Below are 19,576 nucleotides of genomic sequence, written 5' to 3'. Positions count from 1 at the left end.
GAAGAAGAAGACATAGATCTAGTATGAATATTGTGTTTAAGGTAAGAACTAACTTCAATATCTAATTTAATATTGTGACAAAACTTTGTGTCTCTTGTTTTATGAGATTGTGTAGATCTAAAGAAGCTTTATTATATGAAAGTATGTTGATGTGAATCTTTTGAGTTTATTTGAGTGTATTGAAGTATTTATACTTCTAATCTCCAACAGTACATACTTGGGAACCTCCTTCTTATGGATGCCTCAAAGTGAACGTTGATGGTGCGTTTAGATATGAGGGAGCTTCAGCGGCGGCTGTAATAAGAGACTCGAATTGGTCCCTGGGATTAATTAAAGAGTTATATTATGTTGTTAACTTATTTTCTTTACTTGTTGGCAATAGACTTTTCTGTGATTAATGGAATCGACCATTAAAAAAAAACGAACTTGACATTTTGGACTAGAAACTCAATTTTGGATTAGGACTGGGCTGAACCTTATTTACCCTTCCATTTTTGGGTCTCTGAATCATTTTCGTTATATATAAACCATGAGAATTGAAGTGGATCATAAACCAAACACTCAAAACCTATTGAAAGTGAAGATGTCGCCGTCTGTGCCGGAAAAGAAGAACAGACTTGTGCCGGAAAAGAACAGACTGCAAAGACGAGCAGAAAAAAGGAAAGAATTACGGAAAGAATTACGGAAACAACAAGTAAGAATCAGCTAACCAAAAGAATGATTCATATATTTTTGTTTATAACAACGATTAACCCTAATTCTTGTATCTTCTGTTGTTATCTATTCTTGAGATAGACTTAGGAGGAGTGGAATGATCTAATTAGGGTTTTTTTTTTCTAGAAAAAGAAGGGTATGATGATCAGGAAGAAGACTTCAGACCCTGTTTCTAACGAGGGAACAAGTATCAACCTGGCATCACAACAGGTTTCTGCTGCTCAAGATGAGCCTTCTATCCACGGAATGGTACCTAGGGTCAACAATGCATCAATGAAAAAGAAACCAGTAAGAATTCCTACTATTTTTTTTTTTTTATTGTCTTAGAATTCTCTTGTGGTGATGCTAATAAGACTTGTATTCTCTTATGGTGATGCTAATAAGACTTGTATATATAGAACCTATGTTGAAAAAGGCGGCAACGGGGACTAGTCGCCAGACCCGGGACTAGGAGTAGTCGTTAATAGTCGTATTTAGGCGGGACTAGTCGTATAATATTAATATATGATGTTTTTTTTATATGTAATTATATATATGCATAAATATAAACATTTGAGATCAATATGATGAGAAATCTTACCTTGATAGAGGTGAATAGAGGTTCTTCCAAATTTTCCAAGTGTAGACACAACTTTTCCTGAAAAAAAAAGAAGACTTCATTCAATATTCAATTCAGTAGCTCAATATTTACTTCACCATTGCAAATTCATCTAAAGAAAAAATACTACCAAACGCCATCACCAATTACTAATACAATAATATCATTTAAATAACATAAACTTAAGTGGTCCATAGTTAAAGCAAATTCAAAATAAAAGTGGTTCATAGAGGTCTTAACAACTAGTAAGCTAAAAACAAACTACAAACGACAACAAGTGATTAGTAGCATTGATCGAATACACTTGGCGGTTCAATCTCATCAAGTAAATCCATATATCTTGCCCCTTCAACTTCAATATCTTCATCTTCAGACTCATCCTCGTCTACAAGTTCCATTTGAGTGCCCGATCCAGAAGTAGTAGAAGAAGTAGACCCCCTCATTGACTTGCTCCTCGTTCTTGGCCCTATATCAGTCACCCCTTGAGCCGCTCGAACTTGTTCCCATGTGAGGGTGTCGCCTGCATGAACAAAATCTTGAAGTTCTTCCTCATTAGGAATTATCCATTCATCATTATCGTCAACATCCCTTAGAATAATAGGATCAATTCTAACATCTCTCTTTGGCCCAATAGCATTGTCCCTAGCTAAATTTCGAACGAGCAACTTTCTATTGTATTGTATGAATACAATATCATTCAACTTTTGTTGGGACAAGCGATTCCTCTTCTTTGAATGTACCTTAATAAACAAGATTATAAATTAATGAAAAGAAATAAGATTATAAATTGAAATAGGAATAAGACTAGAAATTGAAATACTACTTACATTATCAAATGCAGCCCAATTTCGCTCACATGGTGAAGCACTACATGTTTGACTCAAGACCTTCTTTGCAAAATCATACAAAATAGGCAACCCCCCCCCTACCATATTGCCTCCACCATTGATCTGCGCCAAAAGAAGAAAACTTATAGCTACATAAGTACAAAAAAGTATAGCGTAAAGAAGAAAACTTACATGGTTCCATCTTGTCGACTAACTTCAGTGCCAGTGGGTTTGATAGGCCACTTCCATCTCTATAATGGAGCATTTCAATTTGCATTTCCTCAAGCTTATCAGCATCTATTAATTTATGACTGGCAAGATATACACTGTTCATGACTTGATTAGTCTCAACTTTTTCCCAACCTTGACCATAATAAATTGCCGGATTCAGATAATACGCAGCTCCATGCAGTGGATGATGAAGTTGATCAACCCATCTTTCATCAATAATACCCCAAACTTTCGCACATGCGATGTGGTCATCTCCAAGGTTCTTTTTGATCTGCTCCTTTGCTCTAGACATCGCCTCGTATATGTAGCCCATACTCGGTTTTATCTCAGTGTCCACCAACCTGACAACATCAACAAGTGGTGCCAACACTCGACATGCAAAATATACATTTGCCCAAAATGTACTTTTACCCACTATCCTTGCACATTTCAATCCATCCGCTTTTTTTGCAAAATCTGATTTTCTGAATTGTTCGCTTACAAACAATGTTTGTATAGCACACCTATTCATATGAACACTCTTCAGAGTGTAAAAAGCAGTGGCGAATCTAGTAATACATGATCTATGCAACTCTTTCCCGAGAGTAAGTTTCCTCATCATGTTTAATACTCTACCATGGTTATATATAAACCCCACAACGGTTTTGGTATCAGCTAAAGCACTCTTTATCTTCGGTAAATCATCATCAATATTCTGAAGCATTAAGTTCACACAATGTGCAGCACATGGAGTCCAAAACATATGAGGATGTTCTTCCACTAACTTCTTGCCTGCTAATTTGTAATTCGCAGCATTATCGGTAATAAACTACAAAAGAAAAGCATAGTTAGATTGTATAAGCAAGATTAATTAAAGATGATATCAAATAAAGTAATAAAAATCCAAAAACATACCTGAACAATGTTTTTCTCTCCTACAAATTTAATCACATCATTAATCATGCCCACAATGAGATTCGAATCCTTAACATACTCAGATGCATCAATGGAGTTCAAAAAAACTGTTCCTTTCGGACAACTCACTAAAAAATTAATCAAACACCTACGTTTTCCATCAGTCCAAAAATCTGACATTATAGTACATCCAAAGCTCTCCCAATGTGTTCGAAAAGACTCAACATAGGCGTTTGTTTCCTTCAACATCTCCTTGACCATGGTTGTTCTAATATGGTAGACAGAGGGAGCTGGCATGAATCTTCCATATTCTCCAACTGAATCTGTGAAGTCTTTGTAGCTATCCAATTTTACAGCATTGAAAGAAATCCCAGCCTCATTTGCCCAAATGGCATATTTCTTCCAAGACTTGTGCATCAACTCTATTTTATGAGGATTGTTTCTATCTAGAGTGTCTTGTTTCATTTTCTTAGCATCAGCCTTAAAATAAGCATCCATAGAACCTCTAACATTGCTTGCTCTCTTCTGACTTTTTCCTTTCGCATTAACAGTATTTGATTCCTTCACCAATACTTCACCCTCATCTTCGACATCTTCATCATATCCCTCATCATCATCATCATCACCCAAAACATCATGGTTTCGAATGATATTACTAATTCTAGCCTTTTCAATTTTTTTCTTTCCATAGTTATCCATTTGTTCTTGGATTTTCTTCTTTATCTCAATAGTAACTTTACCACATGGTAAAGTATTTCCTTTCTTGCCAATAAGATGTTCCTTAAGTCTATAGATTCCCCCTGACAACTTCTTCTCACATAACTTACACCATACCAAATTTTTGTCATTGACATTCCTACATTCTCCCCATTCCCATGCTATGTCGTTGGAATTTCTTTTCACCGGAGCAACACTACTAGCACCAGCAGATCCAGTACTCGCAGAATTCATCGCTTAAGGACTTTACCGTTTCAAATTAACCAAAAAAGGAACAAAATCAATTCATTAAGAGTGCAATATCACCAAAAATCAGATTATAAACCATAAAATAAGTTAATTATGAGTATAATATCAACAAAAATCATACAATAAACCATAAAATCAGTCCATTACGGGTATAATATCAACCTTAAACCCTAAAATAGTACAAATCATTACCCTAATCCCTAAAATATCAACCTTAAACCCTAAAATAACCCCATTATAAGTATAAAACACAAAAAAACAAACCCTAAACCCTAAAATCAGTCCATATTATCCATATAAATCACTATAAAGTAACTATAACAAGTCAAACCTAATTGTTATAAACATTAATGAAGTATAACAACTCAAACTTAACATTAAAATTAGTTTATATAGAAAAAAAACTCAACTAATGATTTCTAGAGAGAGAAAGAGTTGTAAAAAGAAAAAATGGAGAAGATAGAGAGAGAAACTTACTTGGAATCAAGTTTGGAGAAGAAGATAACTTGAAAAAGTGCTTCAATGATGGTTGATTAGTGTTTGGAGAAGAGGGAAGATGATAGATGGAGGAACCCTAGGTTTTCTCTCGGTTTGAGAATGAAAAGAAAAAAAAAAAAAAAAAAAACAAGCTGCTACTATAAAGCCCGACTAGTCGACCCGACCCTAGTCGGGCCGAGTCGGGGCTTTATGCTTAATAAGTCCCGACTAGGGACCTGGTCCCTAGTCGAGGCGCCACAATGGCGCCTGGGGACTAGTCTGGGACTAGTCTAGGACTAGTCCCGACTTTTTCAACATAGTATAGAACCCTATTATGTCGCCGTCTGTGCTGGAAAAGAACAGACTGCAAAGACGAGCAGAAAAAAGGAAAGAATTACGGAAACATGTAAGAATCAGCTAACTGGAATGATATATTTTTGTTTATAACGACGATTAACCATAATTGTATCTTCTGTTGTTATCTATTCTATAGACTTAGGAGTGGAATGATCTAATTAGGGTTTTATTTTCTAGGAAAAGAAGGGAATGATCAGGAAGAAGACTTCAGACCCTGTTTCTAACGCTGGAACAAGTGTCAACAATGCATCAATGAAAAAGAAACCAGTAAGAATTCCTACTAATATTTGAGGATAATACACCAGATTAGAGTACTCTTGACTACTAAGTTCCTGGTCAATCTACCAGCATGTAAACTAGAATAAGAAACCAGTAAGAATTATCGATAGAATTAACTTTGCGGGGGTCTATGTTAACCATACTTTTTGGATAAAACTCTTAACCCTAATTTGGTAACCCTATGTTTTTGGAATAGAATTAGCTAGGTGCAGTATATATATTTGGGGTGCATTTGCAAATTGATTTATTTTGTTTGTCCCTAGGTAAAAAATGGATTGATCGGAACATGGCGTACAGGTCCAATTATTTGGTATGGAACACTAAGTAATGGTTTACCGTATAAGATGATCCATGGGAAGCTGTACCACATGGTTACTAAAAAGGAAATAACAACTGCTGAGCAAAATGAACCAAGGAAACCCCCCCAAGTTGCAGCTCAAGATCAACAGGTTCATGCTGGAATTTTACTTTATTATATTTGTTTTAAAATTTATGAATGCTGGTAGGTATATTTGTTAGTAAAAAAATATATGACTAGGACCACTTTATCATTCATTGTCAATTGATTTTGATGCTTACGGATCTAATACTTGTTGGACTACCTGGTCACTTTATTTCGTAGACCTTCCTTTTATCAAGTGAAGGTTGCTGCAAAGGAGTATTTTCCAAATCATGTTTGAGCTGATAAGTAGAAATAAGGTGTTCCTACTCAAAAGAGAGTCATAGTGGCAGTTTCTTAAATGAAACATGGTTTTCTGTGTCCTCTTGATCTAGGGTTTATTTATGTATATATAACATCCGCATTTTGGTTTCAAACTCAAAATCTATTGAAATTGAAATATGTAGATGTCGTCTTCGTCGGAGAAGAACAATATACAGAAACAACTTTCAGAAAAAAGAGAGGCATCTCACAAACAAGTAGAGAAACTAAAGTACGTTTGCAGCTCTTTATTTCTTATTTTGATAACAACTATACGCCCAAATTTGATAACATGTGTTATGTTCTTGAGGTAGAATTAGGTGTAGTATCTAATTACATTCGATATCTAACTTGTGATTTGATTTATTTTTTGACTAGGAAAAGAAAACGCAATGATTAGTACAAGGCTGGGATATCGCCACTATATATATGTGGGCAACTAGCTAATGGGTTACCTTTAAGAATATGTGGGCGGCTGTCGTCAACCTTGGTTTCTGATAAATAAACTGGTTTAGTAGATGTGTCGAGGACATTACAAAATCGACTAATAGATTTTGGAAGTCGTATATAACTTTTTATGTGTTTGCGCAATTATGGATACTGCTGGTAGATTTATGTTGTGGTGATGTTCAGAATTTCTATACTGTTGGTAAAATATCCGAGTAGTGTTTGTTAAAAGTTCTATGCTACTACCAAATTACTATTACTGTATTCTTCTATGGGATCTGGATTGGAATTGTGTTCAAAATTACATTTGAATTCAACCGCAAGTGGTTTATTATGTGGTTTTATATGGATTTGAATTCAATCTAGTTGAACTTTCTTTGACTAGTTCGTCCAAAAATCTAATCACATATAAAAGTGTCAATAACAATGGGCTTCACACCCTCATCTGGCCTGATCAGGATATCTGTTTAGCATAATGTAGACCATGGTAAAAATGAATCTATCAAGCTTTGAAGCCAAAGAACGTCCCCCCCCCCCCCCCCCCCCCCCCCCCCCCCACACCAAGTGTTTTCCACAAGATTCCTGCATGTACCTCTTTCAATGCATATTCAGTGGGGTCGTTAGGGAGATTTGCTGTTCGGATCCCTTTTTCGTATAATGGACTTGATGTTTGGATCTTTTCTGTGGTGTTGTATTTTGAACTCCTTTTTAATGGAATCGCTTAAAATTTCTAAAGTTATACTTGACTCAATTCCCATTTTACCTTTAACTCATAGTCATCTTCCTCACAACCCCTAATCATTAATCACCTCAATTGGATAATAAACTCATCTTCTTCCTGGATCTCTGAATCCAAATCCAACTAAAGCCTTTACTAATCTCTGAATCACCACATGCTTTAAACCTCATTCTTCCAAAGTCATCAATCTCCACCACCAACCAGACCTCAGCTGAACATCCATTAACATGTTCCAAATCTTCGAATCGAGGAATTAATGTCGCATAATGTTGAAGAAGTTTAACTCGATCAACGGATTCAGATAAAGATTCAAATTCAGATGGAAAACGTTTGAGCTTGCATAGAGCAAATTCTTCCGATGTTCTATGAGGAGTTTTCATAGTGGCGGTGGAACATAAAATTGAGGAGTTGGGTTTTTCGGGTTTAGAATTCAGAGTATTCGAATGGGTAGTCTGGAACAAGGCCGACCCTGACATTTTGGTGGGCTGAAGCAAACTCCGAAAATGTGTCTGTGTACTGTTGGAATCGGAGCCAATTTTGGCTTGACCCGACTCGTCAAACTTAGAAATGGAACACACCATTGCGTTCGTCTCGTCGAGCTCTTCAATTTAGAGCCAAGAATCACTCAAATCCGATTCCGGATGAATGAGAAATTCAAGGTTAAAGTTTGAACGAAGATCGGTTGAAATAGGGACTAAATCGTCAAAGAGGACAAGTCAGATTGGGGACCGTTCGAGCGAAGCGCGCACGTCCTAATCTGGACGGATGGCGTTCAATGCGCGGGATTTTACAAGATCCAACGGTCGCGCAAGTAAGAGGGCGGGATAGCTTCGGGCCGAGCGCAGAAGCGTTGAATCCTCGCGGATCCAACGGTTCTCGCTAATCCCGTATCGCGCATGGCTCGGGATCCCACCAGATCATCATCTAACGGCTGAGTTTCTTCTCTGGTGGGCATCTCTCGGGCACGCGCGAACCGCATCTGACGGCCAGCGTTCTGTCCGCGATTTCTAGCTTAATCTTATGGCCCAAGATGAACCGACTCTAAATATTCAGTTGAGTCCCTAGTTCCGAACAGTTATGTCTTGAACCCAAAAGGCAAATGCACCTATTCAATTCCTATATAAACCCACCAAACCCACTTCATTCTTCATCAATTCAATTCATTCTCTTCTTCTCTTCCCTTCCAACAATTAGAGGTTCTGGTTTGTCTAGAATATCTAATTAGGAAGTACTTCTAGAGGTTCTGGTTTGACTAGAATATCTAGAAAAGGAAGAAAGAAGTTTCGAGTGATGTTTGAATTTCCGAAGCATCTAGAAGATCATCCGCATTAGTCCAAGAGCTCATAATACTTACAAAGGTTCGTCCGCTTTCAGAATAAAGAAGTACCATCTTAAAACTCTAAAAGGAAAGTCGTTGTATCCCGAAGGCATACACCCTAACGTTTGGTACTGTTACGTACGGGGGTGTAAAGTGTCTTAAGGAAAGAGAATTTATTCTTGCCTCGACTACATTAACATCTATCTCGGTTAGTCCGAAAGAAGGAATATTGATAAATCATTATTCTTTAATAGTTTATCTATCTATAAGTTAGAGAAAGGAAACTCTGTCTAAATCAAGCCAAGACAGAGAGAAATCGACTTATCGATTGATAACCAGAGAAACAACAATCTTAAGACATTTTATATATAACGATTATTTCTCTGGTTATAAGATATTAATTTGGTTTACTTTTTGTGTGTTTCAGAAAAGGAAATGGCACGAACAAGAACTACTCTACGAGTTATTCCGCCTAACACCAACAATGGGGAAAAACCAGAGAAGTTCAAGGGAACTGACTTCAATCGATGGAAGTTGAAGATGATGTTCTACCTAACGACATTGGTTCTGGTTAAATACTTAACCGAAGAGAGGCCCACCCATGCAGAAATAGAGGATGAGGCGCAACGTACCGCTGAAATAGATGCATGGAAACAAGAAGACTTCTTGTGCAAGAACTATATCCTGAACAGTTTAGACGACGGACTTTACAATCTATATTCGGTTATAGAAACGTCTAAAGAACTGTGGGACACCCTTATCAATAAGTATAAAACTGAAAAGGCGGGTGTCAAAAAGTTCATCGTAGGACGATTCTTGGACTACAAGATGACTAATTCAAAACCAGTTATGACCCAAATCCAAGAACTGCAGAGTCTTCTACAGGAACTACAGGCAGAGAACGTGATAAGGAATGAACCTTTCCAGGTCCGAGCTCTTATTGAAAAATTACCCACGGGGTGGAAAGACTTCAAAAATTATCTCCGCCACAAGAATAAGGATATGAGTCTTGAAGAACTCATCCTAAAGCTTCGAATTGAAGAGGACAGTCGCATTGCCGAGAAGAACTCTGAAAGACTCTCAAATGTGAACGTCGTAGAGACCGGTCCAAGTAAGAAGTGTAAACATCCGTCTAAAGACGGAGGAAAGCCGAAGAAAAAGACCAGGTTCGACCAATGTTACAATTATGGCAAACGAGGCCATTCGGCTAAGGATTGTCATTCCAAAACTGGCAAACGACATAAGAGGCGAATGACCAGGCCTCGCTGGTAGAAGACACCGAAACTCAGAATCTATGTGCTATGATTACTGAAGTCGAAGAAGTGTCTGAGAAACTTCAGAACTTGAACCTCTGTTCAGTGGTATCTGAAGTTAACCTAGTTAACAACCAGAGAGAGTGGTGGGTCGACACCGGAGCAACTCGTCACATTTGTGGTGACAAAAGCCTCTTCTCTTCTTATAACGAAGTAGGTGAAGGAGAAAACCTGTTCATGGGAAACGACTCAACCACCCAGGTCAGAGGAAAAGGGAAGATCATACTAAAGTTCACTTCAGTAAAGGAAGTAACTTTGAACGATGTACTCCATGCCCCAGATATCCGAAAGAATCTGGTTTCTGGTTCTCTTCTAAGCAAGAATGGGTTCAAACTAGTCTTTGAGTCAAACAACTTCGTCTTGTCTAAGAATGGGATGTATGTTGGGAAAGGCTACTTATGTGGGGGGTTATTTAAATTAAATGTAACCTTTGTAACGCCAAAGGCGTCTATTATTAATAAAATTAATAATTCTGTTTATATTGCTGAGTCTTTTAATATTTGGCATGAAAGACTAGGACATGTGAATAACAAGTCATTAAAGAAATTAATGAACTTAGAGTTAATTCCGAAAGTCAAAATTGATTCAAAACGGACATGTCAAACATGTGTAGAATCAAAAATGACTAAGACATCGTTCAAATCAATAGAACGAGACACAGAACCCCTAGAATTAATTCACAGTGATCTCTGTGACTTAAAGATGGTTCAAACTATAGGTGGTAAAAAGTACTTCATCACCTTTACGATGACTCCACTCGGTTTTGTTATGTTTACTTACTAAGGAGTAAAGACGAAGCAATCGATAAGTTCGTGCTTTATAAAACCGAAGTGGAAACTCAACTTAATAAAAAGATTAAGGCTTTGAGAAGCGATCGAGGTGGAGAGTATGAATCTCCTTTCGTCGAAATATGTGCGAAGAATGGCATAGTTCATCAAACGACGGCTCCTTATACACCTCAACAAAATGGTGTAGCAGAGCGGAAAAACAGAACGTTAAAAGAAATGATAAACGCTTTCTTAATAAGTTCTGGTTTACCTCAGAACTTGTGGGGGGGAGGCGATATTATCGGCTAATCACTTATTAAATAAGTTACCCCATAGAAAAACAGGTAAAATTCCATATGAATTATGGAAAGAAAGGATGTCATCCTTTAAATACACGAAAGTGTGGGGGTGCCTAGCGAAGGTATTAGTTCCTCCTCCTAAACGGATCAAGATAGGACCTAAAACTGTGGACTGTGTATACATAGGGCCCGCAATAAATAGTGGCGCCTATAGATTTCTAGTACAGAAGTCTGAAATTGAAGATACACACGTCAACACCATTCTGGAATCGAGAGATGCTAAGTTCTTTGAACACATCTTTCCTTTCAAACAGAATTCAGAAGTCTCATCTGAAAGTAGAAAACGTGTAAGAGATGAGGAAGAGGAAAATCCAGAAACATCTAAAGAAGATGATATGGAAATCGAGGAAACAACACTCGAACCTCGAAGGGGCAAAAGGACAAAGAAAGCTAAGACATTTGGTCCTGATTTTCTAACCTATATGGTTGAAAATGAACCTCAAACTTTCACAGAAGCAATGGCAACTCCAGAAGCACCATTCTGGAAAGAAGCTGTTAATAGTGAAATAGAATCCATCATGCAAAATCATACATGGGAGCTAGTAGACCTCCCACCGGGTTGTAAGCCTCTAGGCTGCAAATGGATTTTCAAAAGGAAATTGAAAACAGATGGATCTATAGACAAGTATAAAGCGAGACTTGTCGCAAAGGGATTCCGACAAAAAGAAGGGTTAGATTACTTCGACACCTATTCTCCAGTTAGTCGAATCACCTCAATAAGAGTGTTAGTAGCTATAGCATCCTTATATAATCTGGAAATTCATCAGATGGATGTGAAAACCGCTTTCTTAAACGGAAAACTCGAAGAAGAGATTTATATGAACCAACCAGAAGGGTTCATAGCTCCGGGTCAAGAAAAGAAAGTGTGTAGGTTAGTGAAATCACTATATGGGCTAAAGAAGGCTCCAAAGCAGTGGCACTTAAAGTTTAATGACAAGATCAACGAATGTGATAAATGTGTCTATACAAAGATCACTGCGAAAGGATGTGTTATTCTATGTTTGTATGTAGATGACATGCTAATTATGGGAAATAATTTAGATGTCATTAATACAACTAAAAAGATGCTTTCGAAAATTTTCTACATGAAAGATTTAGGGAAAGCGGAGGTCATTCTTGGAATTAAGGTTTCCAAGACGGCTGAAGGGATAAGTTTATCTCAGACGCATTACGTTGAGAAAATCTTAGACAAATTCAGCAAGGATGACCTAAAAGTGGCGAATACTCTGATAGATCCAAGTATTCACTTAATGAAGAATACAGGGAACGCAGTAAGACAGTTAGAGTACTCCCGGATTATTGGAAGTCTGATGTACCTAATGAACTGTACTCGACCAGACATAGCCTACTCAGTCAGTAAGCTAAGTAGATTTACGAGTAACCCGAATAACACACATTGGAACGCCATAACGAGAGTGTTACGGTATCTAAGAAAGAGAAGGAGTACGGAATCCATTATACCACATATCCCGCAGTCTTAGAGGGATATGCAGATGCAAATTGGATATCAGATACCGACGACACTAAGTCAACCAGTGGATATGTGTTTACACTGGGAGGGGCTGCCATATCTTGGAAATCTTCGAAGCAACGTGCATTGCTCGATCGACAATGGATTCAGAATTCATTGCTCTAGATAAAGCAGGGGAAGAAGCAGAATGGCTGCGACAATTCCTTAAAGATATTCCAATATGGCCAAAGCCGGTGGCTGCAATCAACATACACTGCGATAACCAAGCAGCGATTGCACTGGCACAAAGCAAGATGTACAACGGTAAGTCTCGACACATTCGTCAAAGACATAATACCGTTAAGCAACTTCTCTCTGAAGGGATCATAACTATAAATTATATAAGATCCAAAGATAACCTAGCGGATCCACTTACAAAAGGGTTATTTAGAGAGTTAGTAGTTGCATCATCAAAGGGAATGGGGCTAACGCCTAAAGTAAATGAGTAAAGGCATGGTGAAACCCTACCTAGATGACTGGAGATCCCACGATCTAGGTTCAAAGGGCAACTGAAGCTATATCCTGACTCGACAGTAACACTGAAAGAGATTTCTATCTCTTACCCATTCCTAGGATGACAACAGTGTTGCCTGCAGTGAGAGGCTAAGCATTAGGCTTTTAATGAATCCGAAAACTTAGAACTTGATTCTAACGTGAGGTATAGCAGGATACCTTATTACGGATAACCTATATGTGTGTGAATTGATGCCGGTTCCGTGGGAAGGTCGTCTAGGCCAACTTCTCTAAAGCACACATGAAATCGGGATTGTTCAGGCCCGAAATGAACACAACCGAGAACCTAAGTAAGAGATTAGCTGTGTGATAGCTATTTTGGATTACAATTCCCAGGACTCAGTTCAAGACGAAAAGTTCAGTGCCGTCCTTGAAGACCTTGTAGTTATTCACTAGGAAAGGTTCAAAGTCGAAAGACTACCTTCTTCCGATGCAGCGAAGTTCCGCTCATGAGCTCTGTCAGTGTCAGTCTGTCAGTATAGTATGTCTGCATATATCATAGCATAAAACCTCAAATTTTCATTCATGTGGGGGATTGTTGGAATCGGAGCCAATTTTGGCTTGACCCGACTCGTCAAACTTAGAAATGGAACGCACCATTGCGTTCGTCTCGTCGAGCTCTTCAATTTAGAACCAAGAATCACTCAAATCCGATTCCGGATGAATGAGAAATTCAAGGTTAAAGTTTGAACGAAGATCGGTTGAAATAGGGACTAAATCGTCAAAGAGGACAAGTCAGATTGGGGACCGTTCGAGCGAAGCGCGCACGTCCTAATCTGGATGGATGGCGTTCAATGCGCGGGATTTTACAAGATCCAACGGTCGCGCAAATGAGAGGGCGGGATAGCTTCGGGCCGAGCGTAGAAGCGTTGGATCCTCGCGGATCCAACAGTCCGCGCTAATCCCGTGTCGGGCATGGCTCGGGATCCCACCAGATCATCGTCTAACGGCTGAGTTTCTTTTCTGGTGGGCATCTCTCGGGCACGCGCGAACCGCATCTGACGGCCAGCGTTCTGTCCGCGATTTCTAGCTTAATCTGATGGCCCAAGATGAACTGACTCTAAATATTCAGTTGAGTCCCTAGTTCCGAACAGTTATGTCTTTTGAACCCAAAAGGCAAATGCACCTATTCAATTCCTATATAAACCCACCAAACCCACTTCATTCTTCATCAATTCAATTCATTCTCTTCTTCTCTTCCCTTCCAACAATTAGAGGTTCTGGTTTGTCTAGAATATCTAATTAAGAAGTACTTCTAGAGGTTCTGGTTTGACTAGAATATCTAGAAAAGGAAGAAAGAAGTTTCGAGTGAAGTTTGAATTTCCGAAGCATCTAGAATATCATCTGCATTAGTCCAAGAGCTTATAATACTTCCAAAGGTTCGTCCGCTTTCAGAATAAAGAAGTACCATCTTAAAACTCTGAAAGGAAAGTCGTTGTATCCCGAAGGCATACACCCTAATGTTTGGTACTATTACGGGGGTGCAAAATGTCTTAAGGAAAGAGAATTTATTCTTGCCTCGACTACATTAACATCTATCTCGGTTAGTCCGAAAGAAGGAATATTGATAAATCATTATTCTTTAATAGTTTATCTCTCTATAAGTTAGAGAAAGGAAACTCTGTCTAAATCAAGCCAAGACAGAGAGAAATCGACTTATCGATTGATAACCAGAGAAACAACATGTACTACATGCAAAATAAAAATACCCTAAATATTTTTAATTTAGGTTCATTTTGGTAAAATTCTTACTTAATTATTTGTTTTAAAATCACGTTTGAGCTTATAAGTAGAAATAAGGTGTTCCTACTCAAAAGAGAGTCATAGTGGCAGTTTCTTAAATGAAACATGGTTCTCTGTGTCCTCTTGATCTAGGGTTTATTTATGTATATATAACATCCGCATTTTGGTTTCAAACTCAGAATCTATTGAAATTGAAATATGTAGATGTCGTCTTCGTCGGAGAAGAACAATATACAGAAACAACTTTCAGAAAAAAGAGAGGCATCTCACAAACAAGTAGAGAGAAACTAAAGTAAAGTAGGTTCGTTTGCAGCTCTACTACTAGTGACCTTTTTATTTCTTATTTTAATAACGACTATAAGCCCAAATTTGATAACATGTGTTTTGTTCTTCCATGGGATATGGATTGGAATTGTGTGTCAAAATTACATTTGAACAGATGATTTTTTTTTTTTTTTTTTTTTGATTGAATGAAAAAGTGATTATGAGAAATTTTGAAGTTTTGAGTGTTATGAGATTATCCACACCAGGAAATTAAGAACATAAACACGGTAGCCCAAACAAGATGTCCAAATAGGAACATCCATGGCCTGACGACAAACTATTCATAGAGATAAAATGAATAAACGTTAAAACAAGTTTGAATGTGTATAACAAAATTTTAAACCAGTTTTAATGTGCATAAGCATAACAAACCATTTTGGTGGCTTTGGGCTTTACCTGTTTGCTAATTAGACTGGACATTTAGATTAGGTCCGTCTTAGGTCAGGGGCTTGAACATCTTGAGCACCAACTGGACTAGATGACTAGTCTTTAAACGGTGAAAACCTTGGACGTAAGTTATATAGCCCAACAAAGGCTAAAAACTACTTTTCAGTATCATTAAATGTCATTTGTTAATTTAAGACACATAAGGTGCACCAGAGTCAAATCTCTAGGCGCCGTCAGCAGTTGGTAGCTCAAGTGGTCTAAGGTGTTGACATAAACTCCAGAAAGCCCTGGAGGTCCCACGTTCGAATCCCAGAGAAGGCGGGATCTTTGGTTATTTAAAATAGGATTATTAAGGGTGTAAATAATGTAGTTGGGCTTTAGGCCATTGTCTAGTTGGGCTATAGGCTCGGTCTTGTTAAAGTTTGAATGGACGGTTATCGAGCTTATGACATCTTTGATGTATAGGAAATCTGAACAAACACATTGATGCGTCATCTCGTTCTAAGAGACATGACACATCATGGTGAAGACTAATGCTGGTTGTCATTCTTCCCATCACCGACGACAACATTGTAAGAACTACTGTTATGGCCCGATGTCTAAGACCCCAGGTCGTTAACTTTTCAAGTATTCACATCTCTCTTCTATTAAACACAAATACACTATCAATCGCGGTACACATACCAAAACATCAAAATAAAAAAATTACTTAAATCAAAATCATCGGTCTTCATATTTGGGTCAACACTGCACTTGAAGATGGTTGAACATCACGGTTGTTGGTGATTGGGTTTCAAATGAAACAATCTCTACAGATGGGATCCCTTCCTAGAGATTGGGCACAATTTTTAAGCAAAAAGGAAAAAAAGTTGATACCCACCAACGCATACATACTGTCTCAACAAAATTAGACCTCGTGAAGTAGTTGTAATGAAAGAAAGATACTCGTAAGCGCATCTATAGATTCTCATGCTCCTTAAGATGACTTTAAAAATTCATTATATGACCGTTAGAGTCTAAAATATTTTTTGTTGTAAAAAATAAAAGAGGGGAAGAAGAAAGATAACGGAAATATGAGCCAATTGATAGTAGACAAGAAGAACTAGATTGTATTCTTATGTCTGTGGAGAATTTCTCTACTTTAACATTTTTATACATTGATTTCTACATTGGTACTTTGATTCATTGATACATCTTATTCACTAGCAAGGAACCTCTTTATATAGGCCCATAGATGAGTTACATAATCAATAGAGAGTCACACAATAATGGTGCTTGAATACAAAATAATGATAGAGAACTTATGGTGGTGAGAGTTACAAAGTGTGGTTGTCATCCATCATAACTCAAATATTACTAGGAAAACTCAATGGGACAAAACCGTAGTGAAAGGAAAAGAGCAAAAATTTTATTTTATCTGTTCATCTTTGATGCCTACGCAATCTGCCTCATTAAAACCTTACCATCGACATTAACATTCATAGTTTGTAATATTTACAAAGTTTATTCAATTCAAAATGTAATAATACTAGGCAGGAGCTTATGTGAAGGGGGTCCATAGGTGCGGCCGCACAGGGCCCCCTCACCCCTTGGGGCCCCTTTTCAATAATGGTAAGGACAAGAAACATCATATATCAAAATTGTAAAACTAAAACAAGTTCGACTCCCTAGTTCAAAACTTCAAATCTCTCCGCTTAATTCTTTAATTTTGTCTCATATTTATCTTGGGGCACTCCATGTTGTTTGGGTCAGGTCCTTAGTACTAGATTAACCTAGTATATTATTAGGGCAGCCTTTCCATATGAAAACTATTATTTTTTATTTTGACATATATATTTCTTTCTTTATTTTTTTGTATGTATTCATGCGAAAAATATCTTTCTTATTTTTATATCTCTATGAATCACATACTTATTTTGTTATTCGAATGCTTCTTGAAATTCATAGTTTTTTCAACCAAATTATCGTTACCGTCCATTATAGCATTCTAGCAAGCTACTTTTGATACATAATTGCGTTATGGTATTTAACTTTTTTTAAAAATAAATACAAATAATATATTTATGCATAAATTCTTGCATAATACCTTTTGTATGATTTCATTAAAGATATTATAGTCAAACTATGTCGTAATTTAAATATCACATATTTCAATTTTTTCATGTTATTTTGTGAAGGGCCCCAGTCAAAGTTTCGCACCGGGCCAGCAAAATCTCAGCCACACCACTAATATTAGGTATGACCCGTACCTCCGGCACGAACGCTATTGTTAAATGAAAATATGAAACTAAGAAACTAAATTTATAATATTTTACTCCCGAAATCTGAATTAGAGTAATGCATTTAACAAAAACAATATGAAATGTAGAAAACATTATCTAGATATATGCTTGATTGGTTATTTGCTCGGACCTAACATACACTCACCACAAAGAGTCGTCGAAACTGAAGATGAAAGAATCTAAGCACTTCAGATGTGTTGGTGTAAATGGCTTTAGAAATTAATTGATATAGTGTTAGTATAAATAGCTTAAGAAATATACTTAATATTTGTGGCAATTAACAAACTTAATGAGGGGAAGATATAACCTAAAGGTGAAGTCATTTTGTAGTTAATTAGTTTGTAGAGATAAAAAGATTGGTAGAAAGAAAAAGTATGAGAAAAAGATGAAGTCATTTTGTAGTTATTTAGTTTAGAGAGATAAAATTATAGACATGATGAAGAAGGGAAGAAATGTGGTGTGGGTTATAAAAATAGCAGAAAACGTTACCTATGAGAATTCTAAAGGTTTCCATTGGAAATAGAAAAAATTTCGAGAGAAATTAAAAGGTAGAAATATAATTTATGTGAATTATGTAAATTTATGGCAGATAAATCGATGTAGAAATACGATCAATTTGGCAATTAACAAATTTAATGAGGGGAGATAAAATTTAAAGGCTAAAGTTAGAGCTGAATGAAACGAACGACGATGGTCTAGCGTTTGTCTCAAAACAATTTGTGATTTGTAAAATTTTAAAGCAAAATTTAAGGTTTCATACCAAAATCAAAGAGAATTTTAAAAACTGATCGTATAATCAAACAACAAAGCTCAAAATATTGATACATGAACAATATAACCTCAAACGAATAGTAAAGCAACTTGTCAACCTAAAGTACAAAAACAGTTTGGGTTTCAAGTTTTAATTACATTAGTCTAACACATTGGAGAATCATTCTTTAATAAGACTTCCAGTAATACTATAAACGTAGAAAGCTCTTTCTCCCTTATGTTTATTTTTTTTACTTTAGCTATTTAGCTTTTTAATCAGATGTCGACGCTTTCTACGATAACTTTTTCAAAGTTGCTTGTTTGTCTGCAAACTTGATCTAGAAAAAACTGTAGTTAGTTTGTTGATATTCCAACAACCATGAAAATCACATAAAAATAGAAACGGACCACAATCCAAAATCCCTTAACACAAACAATTATTCCAAATACATTTTCTGAAAGCTCCTACATGTGACACCAAATTTACCAGGATGCGGATTTGTGCTCCCTTTTCTCGGTTCCACATTATGGGTTCTCTAATGATGTTGTTTTTGTTTTGTTGCTTTGCATTCCTTGTTTTATGTTTTTGCAAATGAGACTAAAGGAACCCAATATTTTTTGGCACAACTAAAGTGAATAAAGTTTTAAAAAAAATTCTATATAAAAACCAGTAATAATAGAAAACATGAAGACCAATAAATAGGTATAAAATTGTGAAATTTTAGGTACCATGGTTCAGTAGGAACGTAGGACAAAAATCAACTGATTTGCCTCTTTCACATCGTTGTACCATATATTTATTGGTTTATAAACAAATATTGAAGATGAGAAACACAAACATTGAAGAGAAAGTAAACATAAACATAGAATTAGTATGGGCACCATGAGATGAATTCTGTTAGGGTGAACCATCATCAAATCGGTTAAGAAATTGTACTATCAGATCTACAAAACTTGAAACAACTTTGATGAAGAAAGAAACACAAAATTGGACTATAAATAAAATTAATACATGCACCTTGCATTTAGCTCTCGAGGCTGAACCAACATAAAATCAATCAAGAAATAACAACTCAAAAAA

General features: G+C 36.8%; 1 protein-coding gene and 1 pseudogene across 4 annotated transcripts; one reads left to right on the top strand and one right to left on the bottom strand.

Moving 5' to 3' along the window:
• The first annotated feature begins 210 nt into the window (after positions 1–210).
• Positions 211–6,791, top strand: LOC147547408 (uncharacterized). Of its 3 annotated transcripts, XM_086665533.1 has the most exons (7): positions 510–694; positions 841–1,002; positions 5,033–5,113; positions 5,242–5,331; positions 5,607–5,792; positions 6,190–6,275; positions 6,422–6,791. In XM_086665533.1, the coding sequence occupies exons 1-7, from the start codon at positions 530–532 to the stop codon at positions 6,441–6,443; spliced, it is 792 nt and encodes a 263-aa protein (XP_086521659.1). In that variant the 5' UTR covers positions 510–529; the 3' UTR covers positions 6,444–6,791. The 3 variants fall into 3 exon arrangements, with proteins under 3 accessions (XP_086521661.1, XP_086521659.1, XP_086521660.1); XM_086665535.1 differs by lacking the exon at positions 5,033–5,113 and having other exon boundaries at positions 211–694; XM_086665534.1 differs by lacking the exon at positions 6,190–6,275.
• LOC147547409 (uncharacterized) lies at positions 1,459–4,714 on the bottom strand (annotated as a pseudogene). The gene is made up of 3 exons (XR_015236780.1): positions 3,265–4,714; positions 2,140–3,178; positions 1,459–2,052 (listed from the first exon to the last, which is right to left on the bottom strand). The product of XR_015236780.1 is annotated as an uncharacterized LOC147547409 (transcript).
• Positions 6,792–19,576: the final 12,785 nt, after the last annotated feature.

Source organism: Eschscholzia californica, unplaced genomic scaffold, assembly GCF_041429995.1.
Source record: "Eschscholzia californica isolate CP2 unplaced genomic scaffold, dmEscCali1.0.p SCAF_3, whole genome shotgun sequence".
NCBI classification, from domain to species: domain Eukaryota; kingdom Viridiplantae; phylum Streptophyta; class Magnoliopsida; order Ranunculales; family Papaveraceae; genus Eschscholzia; species Eschscholzia californica.
The sequence above is the reverse complement of the archived record's forward strand: the minus strand, read 5'-3'. Positions and strand labels throughout refer to the sequence as shown.

Bases quoted from the DNA above. Each gene is read 5' to 3' on its own strand.
- LOC147547408 (XM_086665533.1), top strand. From the start codon at position 530: ATGAGAATTGAAGTGGATCATAAACCAAACACTCAAAACCTATTGAAA. The intron at 695-840 runs GTAAGAATCAGC...TTTTTTTTCTAG, and splicing joins AAGAATTACGGAAACAACAA to AAAAAGAAGGGTATGATGAT. The intron at 5,793-6,189 runs GTTCATGCTGGA...TGAAATATGTAG, and splicing joins TTGCAGCTCAAGATCAACAG to ATGTCGTCTTCGTCGGAGAA.